Source organism: Pteropus vampyrus, unplaced genomic scaffold, assembly GCF_000151845.1.
Source record: "Pteropus vampyrus isolate Shadow unplaced genomic scaffold, Pvam_2.0 Scaffold14, whole genome shotgun sequence".
In the NCBI taxonomy this organism is placed as follows: Eukaryota; Metazoa; Chordata; class Mammalia; order Chiroptera; family Pteropodidae; genus Pteropus; species Pteropus vampyrus.
The window spans coordinates 9,695,563-9,710,181 of record NW_011888795.1 but is presented as its reverse complement, the minus strand read 5'-3'; the positions used below and the strand labels follow the sequence as shown (position 1 = coordinate 9,710,181).

The 14,619-nt window shown below is 43.2% G+C and overlaps 1 protein-coding gene across 1 annotated transcript; it reads left to right on the top strand.

The window, feature by feature from the left end:
* The first annotated feature begins 839 nt into the window (after positions 1 to 839).
* EIF2B5 (eukaryotic translation initiation factor 2B subunit epsilon) lies at positions 840 to 9,570 on the top strand. Its single transcript, XM_011382523.1, has 16 exons — positions 840 to 1,126; positions 2,163 to 2,287; positions 3,090 to 3,275; positions 3,368 to 3,545; positions 3,635 to 3,715; positions 3,993 to 4,070; positions 4,341 to 4,653; positions 5,572 to 5,717; positions 5,953 to 6,094; positions 6,217 to 6,318; positions 6,504 to 6,611; positions 6,798 to 6,888; positions 7,172 to 7,295; positions 7,874 to 7,999; positions 8,420 to 8,530; positions 8,706 to 9,570. Exons 1-16 carry the CDS (start codon positions 929 to 931, stop codon positions 8,763 to 8,765), a joined length of 2,169 nt encoding a protein of 722 aa, XP_011380825.1. The 5' UTR covers positions 840 to 928; the 3' UTR covers positions 8,766 to 9,570.
* The last annotated feature ends 5,049 nt before the right edge of the window (positions 9,571 to 14,619 follow it).

The following is a 14,619-nucleotide window of genomic DNA, read 5'->3' as shown; positions in this document are numbered from 1 at the left end:
CCTCCTCGGACCTTTGCGCTCATAGCCCCTTCTGGAAAGCCTGTTGCTTAACTCCAGTCCTATTCAACTTTATGGTGTTTTTTGGATCCATCCCCCAGTTCCGTTCTGATTAAGACAGAGTAGGGTTTCAATAAATGCTGATAGGCTGAATAAATGAATACTTGAAGATATCATGAAATAATAATTTTTATCACCCACATACCTTAGCAGATAGAGTGTGAAACTATGAAGTCACAGATTGGGTTTCAATACCATTTATTCCACTTACTAGCTGGGCAATCCTAACCCCTCTTAGGGTTCAAGAAATGTTGAACGAATAACTAAAATGTTATCGCAGAGACGTGTGACGAATTAAACGAGATAATGCTTGTTTCGTCCCTGGCCACTATCAGCGCTCAAGAGAATTATTGCTCTCCCTACTATACCATGTTTTGTGATTATGTATACTGTGAGTTCCTTGAGGGTAGGGGATGTCTGACTCGATTACGAGCTCCCCCTGGTGCAGGGTCACGTTACGCAACCAGAAAGACCGAGGACTACAATTTTTGACATGCTCGTGGCGAGAACGATTACATTTCCCGAACGGATCTTGCCCCTTCGCAGAGACAAGTCCCACCATCCCGCAGGAATCTCAGCTTGCTCGTGTACGAGTGAAGGCCTACTATACTTGCAGATCCACTCTGCGGTCCATAGGACGCCCACCCCCAGCGCTTCAACGGGTCAAGTTCGTGGCGGCTGCGTTCCAGGGCTGGTTCCAAACTGCTGAGACCTCCGACTGGGCGGGCGCCTAGGCGGACGCATGCGCACTCTTCTCTCCTTGTCTCCACCCTCCCTCCCTTCGTTAAGTCCTTCGCGTTTCGGTCCTTTTTGTCCTCTACTGCGTGCCGTGTCAGTTTCCGTGCGGAAGTGGTGGCCGTGAGAGAAGAAGATGGCGACCACTGTGGTGGCGCTGCCTGGAGCGATCGCTAGTCGGGCCAACAAGCGCAGTGGCAGCGGCCTGGGAGGCGGTGGAAGCGCTGGGGGAGCCAAAGGGGCGGAGGAGGAACCGCCACCGCCTCTACAAGCCGTTCTGGTGGCTGATAGCTTCAACCGCCGCTTCTTTCCCATCTCCAAGGACCAGCCTCGGGTGAGCACCGTGCGCGAGAGCAGCCAGAGGGCCCAGAGGTGGCGGAGCTGGAGCAAGTTATCCTTTCGGCTGCCTAGTGAGGGAGGACGTGTGCCCACCCTCTATCCCTAAATCAGGTGTATGTAGTTAGGAGAAAGGTGAAGAAACGGTCTAAAGCCTAAGTGATGGCCTGACTAAGTGAGTGGCTGGAAGATTTGGGCACCCGTAGTGCTGCCTACCTCTGGTTTGGAAGGCATGCAGAGGGCTAAATGCAGAAGCAGTGCTTGTGAGAAGCCTTCACGCGGGGATTTATCGCCCCAAGAGGAGGCTGCAATGCTTTTAACTATCGGAGGAGAAGGGTAGTCATATGCCTAAAAAAGAACAGACTTGTCTGATCCCATAGTAACAGCTGTTTTGGATCACGCTTTTTTCCTTCCAGGTTTTAATGACAGCCAGTGCCATCTGTCTCAAGAAGGACAGAATGAGTTTAGTGGCTGGTTGCTCGCAGCCCCTGTATTGTTTAGACACTGGGGAATTGGACTGAGGTAGTGGGATTGCTGGGTCACTCAGCAGTCGCTGGTTCAAAGAGAGGGACCTGCATTCAGTTCACAGAAAATCTTCTCTTACTCCCCGCCCCTCTCCCTTCAAAAAAAGCCTAACCGCTGTTCTTTTTGCACAAGTGGCTAGCCCTTGATTCTTAGAAAGGAATCAAGAAAGGAAATGCTTTAGTGGTGCTTAAGTTTTTGGAGATACGAGTGATTTCCAGTATTCTCCTTTGCCAGCGGTGGTCACCTAGTCTGTGGCAGTTCTGAGCGAAGGAAGAAGAATCTATGCTCACTACGTCCAAATTGCAACACTCTAGACTCTAATGTTTAGAGAATGCCATGAACGTTAAAGGCAGAAACCTGATTACTTTTAAATTGGAAAGATAAAACTATAGTGTTTGGAAACAGTGATATAAGAGTGAGAATTGTGGTTATGGGGGAAAGGTACTCAGAGGGCCCTCACATATTCAAAACTTTTCATTCATTTTTGGTTTTCATCTCCTACTCTCCAGGTCCTCTTGCCCCTGGCCAATGTGGCACTCATTGACTACACTCTGGAATTTCTGACTGCCACAGGTGTACAGGAAACTTTTGTCTTTTGTTGCTGGAAGGCTGTTCAAATCAAGGAGCATTTACTGTAAGGCCCTGCAACTTTACTTTGTGTGTTTCACCATTTTTTTCATTTTCTTAGGATGGATATAACTAAATAAGGGGAAATCATAAGGGAAAATATGTCTATTTAGATTCCATCATAAGGTCTAAGAGTATTCTGTTCACTTATCAGGAGGTAAGCAGCTGAAGCTATGACAAAAATTAGAAGAACAGCAATTGGGTTTCTTCTGAATTTTGTTTATAAAGTTTGGTCCTAGTGGGTTTTACTTTTTATTTAATGGCTCCAATATGGAAGTTATTAGAGTAACATCTTTGTTTTTCCACTGAGCCTCTAAATATTGAGCTCTTCCTCATCTTTATATTTCCAGTGCCTAGCTTAGTATCAAACACATAGTATGCACTTAACAAACGTTTGGTAAAATCTTCTTGAAAAAGAGTGAATTTCAGGATTTATGGAAACTTAGGAAGTAATCATTAAGTTATTAGCACAGTCTTCATTAGACAGTTGCTAAACTTGGTCTGAAATTTAGAAGAAGAGTGTCATGAAAAGTGTGTTCCCAGGATACTTTGTATACCCTGTTTGGGGACAGGGGTCAGGCTATGGAGAGGAAATAACATGTTTCTCCAACCCATAAAACAAGACTGGTGACACACGATGCTGAAACCATTAATTATAGTTCGTAAATCTCTTTGAAGTTGAGGACGCTGGCAGGAACCCAAAAAAGCCATAGAGAAGGAGTGTAAATGTTGAGTGGGAGAGAAAAACAGGGAAGCGCTACATGATCTTTATGCTTGATTTATTCATTTTCTTCATCCCCTTCCTTTAGGAAATCTAAGTGGTGCCACCCTACATCCCTCAATGTAGTTCGAATAATTACATCAGAGCTATATCGATCACTGGGGGATGTTCTCCGTGATGTTGATGCCAAGGCCTTGGTGCGCTCTGATTTCCTGCTGGTGTATGGGGACGTCGTCTCAAACATCAATATTACCAGAGCCCTAGAGGAACACAGGTCAGGGTGGGAAAATGGTAGGGACAATGGTTTAGGACCAGCAGAACCCTAAGGCTGCTTTTCTGCAGCACTCTGCTTCCTATCCTTTATAGGTTGAGGCGAAAGCTAGAAAAAAATGTATCTGTGATGACAATGATCTTCAAGGAGTCATCTCCCAGCCACCCAACTCGTTGCCATGAGGACAACATGGTAGTGGCTGTGGATAGTGCCACAAACCGGATTCTCCATTTCCAGAAGACCCAAGGCCTCCGACGATTTTCTTTTCCTCTGGTGTGTGGGTATCTGGGTTCCTTGAGGTGGGAAAGTGACAGGTTCCAGCAAGACAGATGGGTTAAAGGCCTTGTGACTTCTCCCCACAGAGCTTATTCCAGGGCAGTGGAGATGGAGTGGAGATTCGCTATGATTTACTAGATTGTCATATCAGCATCTGCTCTCCTCAGGTGAGCTCTTTGGGCCCAGGGCTGCATAATTAAAGAGTCAAACTCTGAGGGTATGTTATTGCCCCCTTAGAAGGCCAAGCTGTATTTCTTCTCCTTCTTTCTCTTATCTGTTCTATAGCAAATAGGTGCTGTCACCTTGACTCCAATATTGGGAACCTCTTTGGGATTCTGGCCATTGTCTTGCTGTCATAGATAAGATCTGATAGGTCTCTGGGGGCTTTACTTTGCTTCCAGAGAATAGTATTTAACCTTGGCCCCACCCAACTTCTCCCCACAGGTGGCTCAACTCTTTACAGACAACTTTGACTACCAAACCCGGGATGACTTTGTACGAGGCCTGTTAGTGAATGAGGAGGTAAGAAAAGGCTTCCAATGCCTCTTTTAAAAAGGGCTATGATTTCATCTCATGTGGATAACTTTTGGCCCCCTTTGTGTTTTATTGAGCCTTAGGAGGAAGGAAAATGGCTGGGGTTGGGAGCAAGCAGTACACAAAAGTCTCAGGCCATTTGGCCGTGACATTGAAAAACAGAGGGGAAACTTAAGAAGATTAGAAAAATGTTGTACCTGGGGGTGTTCTTCCTCTCTTGCTTGCTTGGGTAACCTCCCTTTCCTTGTCCTCATTCAGATCCTAGGGAACCAGATCCATATGCACGTGACAACTAGGGAATATGGTGCTCGGGTCTCCAACCTACACATGTATGCTGCTGTCTGCGCTGATGTCATCCGCCGGTGGGTTTATCCTCTCACCCCAGAGGCAAACTTCACTGACAGCACGACCCAGAACTGCACTCATTCCCGGCACAACATCTACCGAGGGTCTGAGGTCAGCCTGGGCCATGGCAGCATCCTGGAAGAAAATGTGCTCCTGGGTTCTGGCACTGTCATTGGCAGCAATTGCTCCATCACCAACAGTGTAATTGGCCCTGGCTGTCACATTGGTAAGCACAGGTGGGGAAGTCAAGCCAGCCATCCTAGAAGCAGAAACCTGGGAGGCCCCATGTCTCCAGAGAAGGATACAGAGGGATAGTCCTAGAGAATAAGGAAGTAGAGTGGCTACCTTAATAAAGGAGGGATCAAGGATGCAAAAACAGTAATGCTTTAATTTGTGGCCTGTGAGCCTCTTATTGGGTGACTCTTCACATTTTAGGGTACCCTATATTCATATTCAGGAACAAGTGGATAATTAACATGCAATAATAACATCTGTTTAGTGCGTTACAGCTTACAAAAGGCTTTTGTGTACATTGTTTATTTAGTCCTCACAAAAGCCTTGTGAGATAGGTATTATTTATCCCCAGTTTATAGATAAGTCAACTAGCTCAAAGAGGTTGTGTTGCCTGAGGTCATGGCTAATAAGAGACAGTGCTGATTATTAAATCCAGTGTTCTTTTTACTCTGCCATAACTTCTTGGTTAGTCTCTTGGTAACTCACTTTGGTTGTAGGAATGTGATGCTTCTAATAGAACTGCCCCTTTAAAAGGACAACAATAAGATTTTAATTCTAAAATGTACAAGAAAAGGTGGTATACTTTGGTTCTACTTTTAGTTATGGACATGATTCTAATAAGGCTCTTAAGTTCAAGGGGTCCCCAGAAATCTTGAAGGTTTTTAGGTTCTTGAGTCCTGTATATAGTTTGTAATTGTTGGAAACCTGGTGGAGGATGGTAAAGCTGAGCAATGTCCTATCCTCAGTCCCGATCTTAGAGGAGGAAGAGGGTGTTTCTGGTTAATTGAGAGATGGAGTATTTGAGCTGGGCGGGAGCTGTGCTGGTGTCAGTCAGCTGTGTCTTCCAGGAATTGCCCTGGTCTGGAGTTGGAGCCCTGATTGACCAGGAGTCCTTCCTGTCCTGAGCCAGGTGATAACGTGGTGCTGGACCAGGCCTACCTGTGGCAGGGTGTTCGAGTGGCTGCTGGAGCACAGATCCATCAATCTCTGCTTTGTGACAATGCTGAGGTCAAGGAAAAAGTTACACTGAAGCCACACTGTGTCCTCACTTCTCAGGTGAGACCTGCTCCATACTGCATGCAGGCCCCAAGCTGAGTGATGGTCATGCTGAGCCAGAAGGGGCCTATATCCACCTATAAACCAGCCTGAATTGAGAGTCCAAATCTAGTGGTTTCATTTGCCTTCTACTTGACTTCATAAAAAAAAAAATCACTTTCTTTGTCAGGATGTACTTTACTTTTCCCCAACACACTAATGGATATGTGCCACCCACTCCTTTTTTCTCCCCTAGGTGGTAGTGGGCCCAGACATCACACTGCCTGAAGGCTCGGTGATCTCTTTACATCCTCCAGATGCAGAGGAAGATGAGGATGATAGCCAGTTCAGTGATGATTCTGGGGCTGACCAAGAAAAAGAGAAAGTGAAGCTGAAAGGTGTGAGACTTAGCAGGTGTGGGGCATCTGTGTGTCTCTCTGCCCCATAGGAAAATCAGTGTTTCCTCCTGGAGGGATTGGTCCTTCTGCTGGGCTTTTGCTAAAGGTCAGTGCCTTTCCAGGTTACAATCCGGCAGAAGTCGGAGTTGCAGGTCAGGGCTACCTCTGGAAAGCTGCAGACATGAACATGGAGGAAGAGGAAGAACTACGGCAGAATCTGTGGGGTGAGCTAGGCCTTATTTCTGTCACTCCCCACCTCCCATCCAAATCGGAAAATTTTGAAGGAGAGTGAACTCTTCAGAATCAGAATACTTATTTATTGCTTTATTGCTGCAGACAGGACAGATAATGGCTCTCTGTCAATGGCTCTTTCCTTATTTTTCTTTTTTCTCACCTTATATGGGCTCAGGACTCAAAATCAACATGGAAGAAGAGAGTGAAACTGAAAGTGAGCAAAGTATGGATTCTGAGGAGTTAGACAGCCGGGCAGGCTCCCCACAAATGGATGACATCAGAGGTGAGTGGTCAGGGGAGCAGTGTCCTAGGACAAAAGTGGAAAACCTCCAGTTTATTCTTTATCTGGATCAGCTGGCCAAAAACTTACATTCTTCCCAGGAAAGTTTTGGTATAAAGTCAGCATTAGGTAATTTAATGCATTCTAGAGTAATGTTGGCCTATGAACTTATTTTTGCTTTGATTTTAGTGTTTCAGAATGAAGTCCTGGGAACACTACAGCGAGGCAAGGAGGAGAACATTTCTTGTGACAATCTAGTCCTAGAGATCAACTCTCTCAAGTAAGAGCAGCCCCTCCTTACTTCCTTCTGCAGGCAGGTAGAGGTTCTCTCCTGTTTCTTCCCTAAATAGGAACTTGTTCCCTTGACATCCCAAATGGACAAGGCCAGTAGCATATGGAGCAAAGAGAGCATTAAGTTCTAGCCTCAGCATAGACTTCTTCCTTCCCAAAATCGTTCCTTTCTATGTTGTTCCATCTGACTTCCTGTCCCCCAATGTCCTGCCATAGTCAGTCATGCTGAAAAGGCCAATGAAGGCCCTGATGTCACCACTCTCTCCCCACAGGTACGCCTATAACATAAGCCTGAAGGAGGTGATGCAGGTACTGAGCCACGTGGTCTTGGAATTCCCCCTGCAACAAATGGATTCCCCACTCGACCCAAACCGCTACTGTGCCCTGCTGCTTCCTGTGAGCAAAGACTGGGGCTGAGTACAAGGGATTGGGTAGAAGCAGATACACATCCTTGCTGTGCTTGATTTTAAAAGAAATCAGGAGTGGAATGCCTTGTGGGATATTATGTTACTTGTGGTTCCTTTTTCCTCCCCTCTGGAAGCAAATTGGATTCTAGAGCAGCCTTGCCTGGTCCAGAGGAGTCGAGTTAGGTTCAGTCCTGAGTGGCCTTTCAGACTTCAGGTTTTAGACCAGACCAGACCCCAAAGGTATACCCAGAAGAGACCTGGAATTTCAGAGTCTCTGACTAAATGATTTGACCCAGAATGAGATCAACCTTTAGGCTAGGAATAAGTATTTTGAGGCAGCCCGCATATCTGACCCCCTTTCACCTTCCCCAGGGAACCTTTTTCCCCAACCCTGATTGCTAGCAACTCCCAAGTTCCTCTGACATGATTCTACAAGGCCTGTATCATCTCTTTCTCGTCTTCCCATATCATGAAAGACCCATGTTATCAATATCGATTTTCTTTGCTGTTTATGTATAGGTACTTGCTCAGGAATATATTTTAGCTCCCTTTTCCTTTCTTCCATAGCTACTTAAGGCCTGGAGCCCTGTTTTTAGGAACTACGTAAAGCGTGCAGCTGATCATTTGGAAACATTGGCAGCCATCGAAGATTTCTTCCTGGAACATGAAATTCTTGGCACCTCCATGGCCAAGGTGAATACTACCTCAAGCCTCATAGACCTGCATTTGCTTTGAAACAGGCTTTGGTGACCTCCATGGAGACACAGAACAGGTTGACATGAATCCAGTATTTAGTTGGGTTAACAGCATTGTCTATCCTTACTATTGTTTTCGTTGCTGGGATAGTACAGCTTGGCCAGGAAGGTAGCCATTTGGAAGTAACGCTGGGAATGTGCAGAGCACTACCCAGCAATCGTTTCAGAAGTTATACCTGTCCCAGTACCAGGATTAACAGCTGACTCTTGTCTGTTTTGGAGGAGGCTGCTCAGTGTGTAGAAGGAAGCTGAGGACCTAGTAGAGAGAAGTACTAAGATCTTTCCTCCTCTTCCACTGTTATCCATTATATCTTACTGAATCTGCAAAGTCTCTGAGATCTCTGCTGGCCTTCTGCAGGTACTGATGGCTTTTTACCAGCTGGAGATCCTGGCTGAGGAAACAATCCTGAGCTGGTACAGCCAGAGGGATACAGCCGACAAGGGCCGGCAGTTGCGCAAAAACCAACAGGTGAGTGAAGCCCTCTTCTCACCATGGTGGTTGTCTGATTCCCTGGCCCTTGGCCCTAGACTGCAGAGTGGTTGGTCCCTGGGGCTTTATGGTGGTTTAAGCTGTTTATCCACTAAGGAGAACAAAAGGATTATGTGTCCCTCCCTCAGTAGCTCTCGAATGTGCTTCCTTACAGCTGCAGAGGTTCATCCAGTGGCTAAAAGAGGCAGAAGAGGAGTCATCTGAAGATGACTGAAGTCACACTGCCTGCTCCTGTGGGTGTGGTTGATTGCCTTCCTGGCTTCTGGGCCAGGGCAAGTGAGAAGCTAATTGCAGAAAATGAGCGACCACCATCCTGGCTGAGACTTAAAGGAACAGAGGCTGGAACTATAGTATTCTTCCCACCGCCAGCAACCATGTGCCTCGCATCCTGACTGTGGAGTTGGGATGAGGGAAGTTGGGCTGGAACAAAGCTCTGCCTGAAGAGGAGCTAGGCAGGTCCTTCAGTTAGAGAAAGGCCAGAGGCCTTTGTGCTCTGACTTTCCCTCGGGCAACAGGAGAGAGCAGCTGGCCCTCTCTGCTGCTTGTATTTGTTAATATTAAAAGAGAGAGGGGGTATGTTTGGTTTCTCTCCAACTCTGACTAATCACTTGCTGACGTAGGTGACCAAAGAGTTCTGATGTGACAGCCTTTTCTTAATATCTGGGGGAGAAGGAGAGGAGTATGCATGGCCACTAGGTGGTACTGTGGTTCCTCGCTAATGAGTTGCGGAGGGCGTGGATTCTTTTCCAGTCTCTGGACCAGTTTCTGGTTCTGGAGTGGTTTGTCTGAGCCTGTTACAATAGAGCATCCTCGTCTGAACACTCTTCTGCAAGAGAGTGATGATGCCAAGCATATGTAAAGTCTGTTAACCACTTTCCAGTCCCTTATTTTTTGTCCAGTTGATCCAGTAATACTCCTGTCGGGGAAGCTGGGCTACTACTATTCATCTTAAAGATAAGGAAATTTGTTCAAGGTCTCATGACTCTTGAGGAGTAAAGCTAAGAATTTGAGCTTCGTAATCCAGACTTCTTTCTGCTTCCACATATTCAGTGTCTCGGTGAAGGGAAATTGCCCCCCAGAGGCAAATATAATCCCAAGCCAGCAATGGATACCCTAAGAAAAGAGGGAAATCCTACAAAATGGACTTTTCTGTAATATTGAGAATGTTTACTGTATGATAGGCATTTTGCTAAAGACTTTTCATAGGTTATTTTAGTTAAAACCTTTACATCGACCCTTTGAAGTAGGTTTATCCCCGTTTTCAGATGAGGAGCCTAAAGTTCCGAGAGGTCCCATGACTGGTGATTGATAGACCCAGGATATGTTATTGGACTCTAGAGCTGTGGTTTATCACTGCCGTTTTGTCTCCTTTAACCTCAACCATATGACCTATCTCTTTTTTTTTTTTTTTTTTTTTTTTTTGAGCTCTTTGGAAGTCTTTCTTCCTACCAAAAAACTATCCTGTCTTGCCATTTAAACTGTGGCAAATGTTACTAATAACAGGTGGCCCTCCTCCATGTCACAGTTAACGTAGATTAACTTCTTTCATTTCAGTTGGGTGGAAAGGAGTAAGCTGAGGAAGAGGACCCTGAACTGTACTCAGAGGTGTCAAGGGGCATTACTGTCTTTCTAAAGGAAAAACAAGCTGGCCAGTATTTGGCCTTACATACTTTTCTTACTCAGTAAATCTCAGTTTCTGTTTTGTCAGGATCAAGTACTAGAGAGCATATACTGGTTATGTCATGGACATAGTAACTATAGGGCACCTCTGATTTGTACCTAATAGGTGGCAGAGATCAGAGTGGCCTATAGAATGTTTTTTATCAGGAAGAGATTATTTCCAGTTGCAGCAATTAGGAAAGGCTTACAGAATTGTGATGCTTAAATGGCCTAAAATATAGAAAAGCGTAGAAGGAAACATTAAAAACAAAGGATTTCCATTTAAATTGGCATATTAAACAGATGGGCTTTTTACTCCCTCTGAAACCCTGTTCAGATACCACTAAAGGGATTCTTTAAAAAGGCACACAACTCAATAATAAGGAAAACTAGGTGACAACAATGAATGAAAGATAGCAACATTTTGGAAAATGAAAAAAGATGAAAGTTGACAAAGCAGAGCAGAATGGGATCAATTCTACCTGCTGAGGTGGTAACTAACAAGAAGCAAACCAGTGTGCCCTTGTGAACCCAGAAAAGGCTCAGCAGAAGTGGGGAAGGATTGGGCCTGAGAATTGGGGATGGAATGGAGGGGAATCAGACAAAGACCTTTATAAGAAAAAGCCCCCAGGTCCCTATCTCATATAATCCTGCAGGGTAGTTATTCCTACTTCTCCACTGCAAGAAATGGGAGATTTATTCTTTAGAGAAACAGTGGGGAGGAAATTATCAAATAACAAAGTTTTCCTAAACTCAAAGATAATGAGTTTTCAAACTGACAAAAGAACCCATAGTGCCCAACATAATGAATGAAATAGCCCTGTGAAATTTCAGAACCTCAGGGAAAACAAATTATTAGAGCTTCTAAACTCAAGCCATGGTGGGGATGGGGGTAAGGCGCTAAGTTGAAAATGAAGGGTTAAGAGAGTATGTGAGTATTAGAGCTCTGAATATCAGCATACACCAATTTATTTCCCCAGACAAAAACAAACTGAACTGCAGAAAAGAGGCCTAGAAATACATTTTTGCCTCCACACGCACAAAAAAAGCCATCTTTCCTCCACTTAATTTCCCTACAGTGAACCTGTTAAATAATAAGCCTTGTATATGGACAGTTTCTAATCAACTTTTTATATCTCTTAAATATGGATAGACTGCCAAGGGCCATCAAACATTTAAGGAAACTTACACAATGTGGAAGGCAGAAACCAGAACAAAATAGAAACAACTAGGGAATTTTCGAAAAATTCAGGAGAGCTATAATTCTCAAATTTTAAAGGAAAATGTATGAAGAAAGTGCTATAAGAAGGAATAATTGGAGGAAAAATCTTAGAAATTAAAAATGGTTTTCCTCTACTGAGAATTGGAGGACTAGAGAACTAAATAGAAGACTATATCCATTCTTACATACTTCTTGGATTTTCATCATGAATATTTTACCTGTCCAATTGGATAAGAGAAATGCTGTTAAATAATGTTAAAATCTGCAAAAGGTACAATCACTTTAAAAGGAAATGGATGGTAAAGGAGAAAAAGGCTCAATACTGAAGGTCCAATATCTAACAGTTGCAGGAAGAAAAAAAGGTAGTAATGTTATTAAATAATTCAAGAAAATATTGTTGAATTTCTACATGGAAAAGGTGCATAGCACAGTGAATGAGCACCAGGGAATATCATCATGAAATTTCAGAACCCCAAGAATAGAGGACTTCCTAAAGACTTCCAGAGAATAAAAACAAAATCGTGTACAAAGGCACAGGAAAATTAAGAGATCAAACTGACCACTTAATAGCAACACTGGAAGCTAGAAGACAGTGGAGTGATGCTTTTAAAATTCTTGAAGGTAAATCACTTAACTCAGAATCATATTTTCAGATTGGCAAGTTTTCAAAAATTTTATTTTCCGTATTTTCAAAGGGAAGCCTCTGAAAGATGTGCTTTACTAAAGTATGAGGAAATGGGAATTCATCGTGGAGGAGAGGTAAAGGGAATTTTGAGGCCCAAATAGGGAAGTCTTAGGACAGTAGCTGTGCACAGGTCAAGACAGCCAGCAGTGCAGACCAGAGCAAGAGAATTGAAGTGCTCCAGAGAAGAAAATAGATGGATTATCAAATATACAGGCATTTCATTTTATTGAGTTTAACTTCATTGCACTTAAAGATAATTGCGTTTTTTACAAAGTGGTTTGTGGCAACCCTGCATCAAGCAAGTCTATTGGTGCTATTTTTCCAACAAGATCAGATGATGGTTAACATTTTTTAGCAATAAAGTAATTTTTAATTAAGGTATGTACATTGTTTTTTAGATGTTATTACACACTTAATAGACTACAGTATAGTGTAAACATAACTTTTTTTGCACACTAGGAACCCAAAAATTTGTGTGACTCTATTGCAAAATTTGTTTTATTACAGTGGTCTGGAGCCAAACGCACAACATCTTCGAAGTATGCTTTTGACAAAGTGAACAAAAATATGTATTGTGAAACTATTAGATTATGTGGAACGACTTAATGATAGGTACACTATATTATGTAAAAAAGCAAATGAAAAAGCAAGGCAGTGATTAATAACAGGAGAAACAAGTTGTAAAGAAAGCATTTATTCATAGTCAAAATATCAATACTAAGTACTATATTGACTTAACCAAAAGTGAGATTTTACTATTTTAAGAGGTTAGGGAGAGGTGGAAGAGAGGGATCAGTCAAAGTTGGAAATCAATAAGCAATGTCTAGAATGCAAGAAATAGTATGAGCTAGTCAGGTAAATCTCACATTCCTATTAATTTCTTTTGCATATCCATGAAAGGAAAATAAAAGATGCTCACAAGATAAAAAAAAAAATAGTATGAGCTAAAAAAACAAGTATAACGGAGTGAGAAGAGAAATGAGACAGGACTGCTATTAAAAGCTTTCTTAATACTGCTTGACTACACACATACTGCTTTGATAGAAATTTAAGGGAAAGGGTATGAGATGAAAATATACGACTTGTGTGCAGGGGCTAACAAATAGGTTGATTTGCTGAAGTCAAAATTTCAGCCAAGGGGGAGGAGGAAAAAATTAAAAAATAAAATGTTAAAAAAGAATAATAAATAATAATAAAGTAAGTGAGACCTGATCAGCAGTGATCAAGGCAGAAACAGGGCAGCTGAGCCAGAAAGGGAGTTGACATGTTGCCAATAAATGAGGCACTGTATAATTACAAATAATGATTGGAATCAAGGAAAATGAAGGATAGACAAATCAGCTAAGTTATCCATAGTTACATGACTAACTTAAAACATTCAGAAAATCTTTAAGAGGATTAAAAAAAATAAAAATAAAAATACTGTTAATCATGTAAAAAAATTTCAGCCAGGGTATAATGAAACAAAAGGTAGGTAGAGGTTAGACTGTGGATGGCTTTGAGATCATGCTACGAATATTTGGAAAGTACTGGGCAATGTGGGGAGGTTTCTGAGCAGAAGAGGTGTCTGAAAGAGGTACTTCTGAAATGCTAGTTTGGCAACCATACAGAATGGAGTGGGAGAAGCCCACATTTGTTACTGTGACCTAAAGGGACCTATATGAGCTGGTCTCAGTCTACCTTTCCAACCTCTCTGTAGTCATAATAGCCTTCTTCAGTTCTTCAAATTTGTCAAGTTTATTCCTGCCTTGAGCCTTTATACTTGACTCTGCTCTCAACTTGGAATGCTCTCCCCCCAAACCAGACTTTATAGCTGTTTCTTCACTAGTTCTAGGTCTTAAACTAAAATGGAAGAGGCCTTCTCTGACAACTCATATTTCTCTTTCCCCTGTTACTATCACAGCACTTCATTTTATCTTTTTCATAGCATTTGTCAGTCTGAAGTTATTTACAAACCTCCTCCTAAATGAGCAAAGGTCCTGAGAGCAGCCTTTTCTGTCTTGTTTTTGCTTTATGCCTTGCACGTAGTAGGCACTCAATATTTATTAAATGAACTTAAAGCTAGGGGTAAGGAGATCTGTTAGGAACCAATTATACCTAGTTCTGGTTTGGGACTGTCTCAATGCACACATTTTCATTATTGCACTCATTCTGTATTCATTTCTCTACTTTGCGCCTAGGTACTGAGGTTATAAGAAGGAATCAGCACTGCATCCTGTTCTGTCCTCAAGGAGCTTAATTTGGTAGACTCAATGACACTTATTAACAGACCCTAAAGGGCCATGTCAGGATCATTTCCCCCAGTGATACTATGTCAGAACCCCCCACCCACCCATCTCCAGGGACCAAAGCGACTCCCTGCATTACACCCCTCCTCAGAACAGCAGTCGGACCCCCTTGAGTCCAGAGCCTGGGCCTTAAAGAGTCCAGGAACACGGCCATCCAGAGATCTATCTGCCCCTCCATCTCTGGAGCCCTAGGCGACCGCTGCCACGCTCTCGC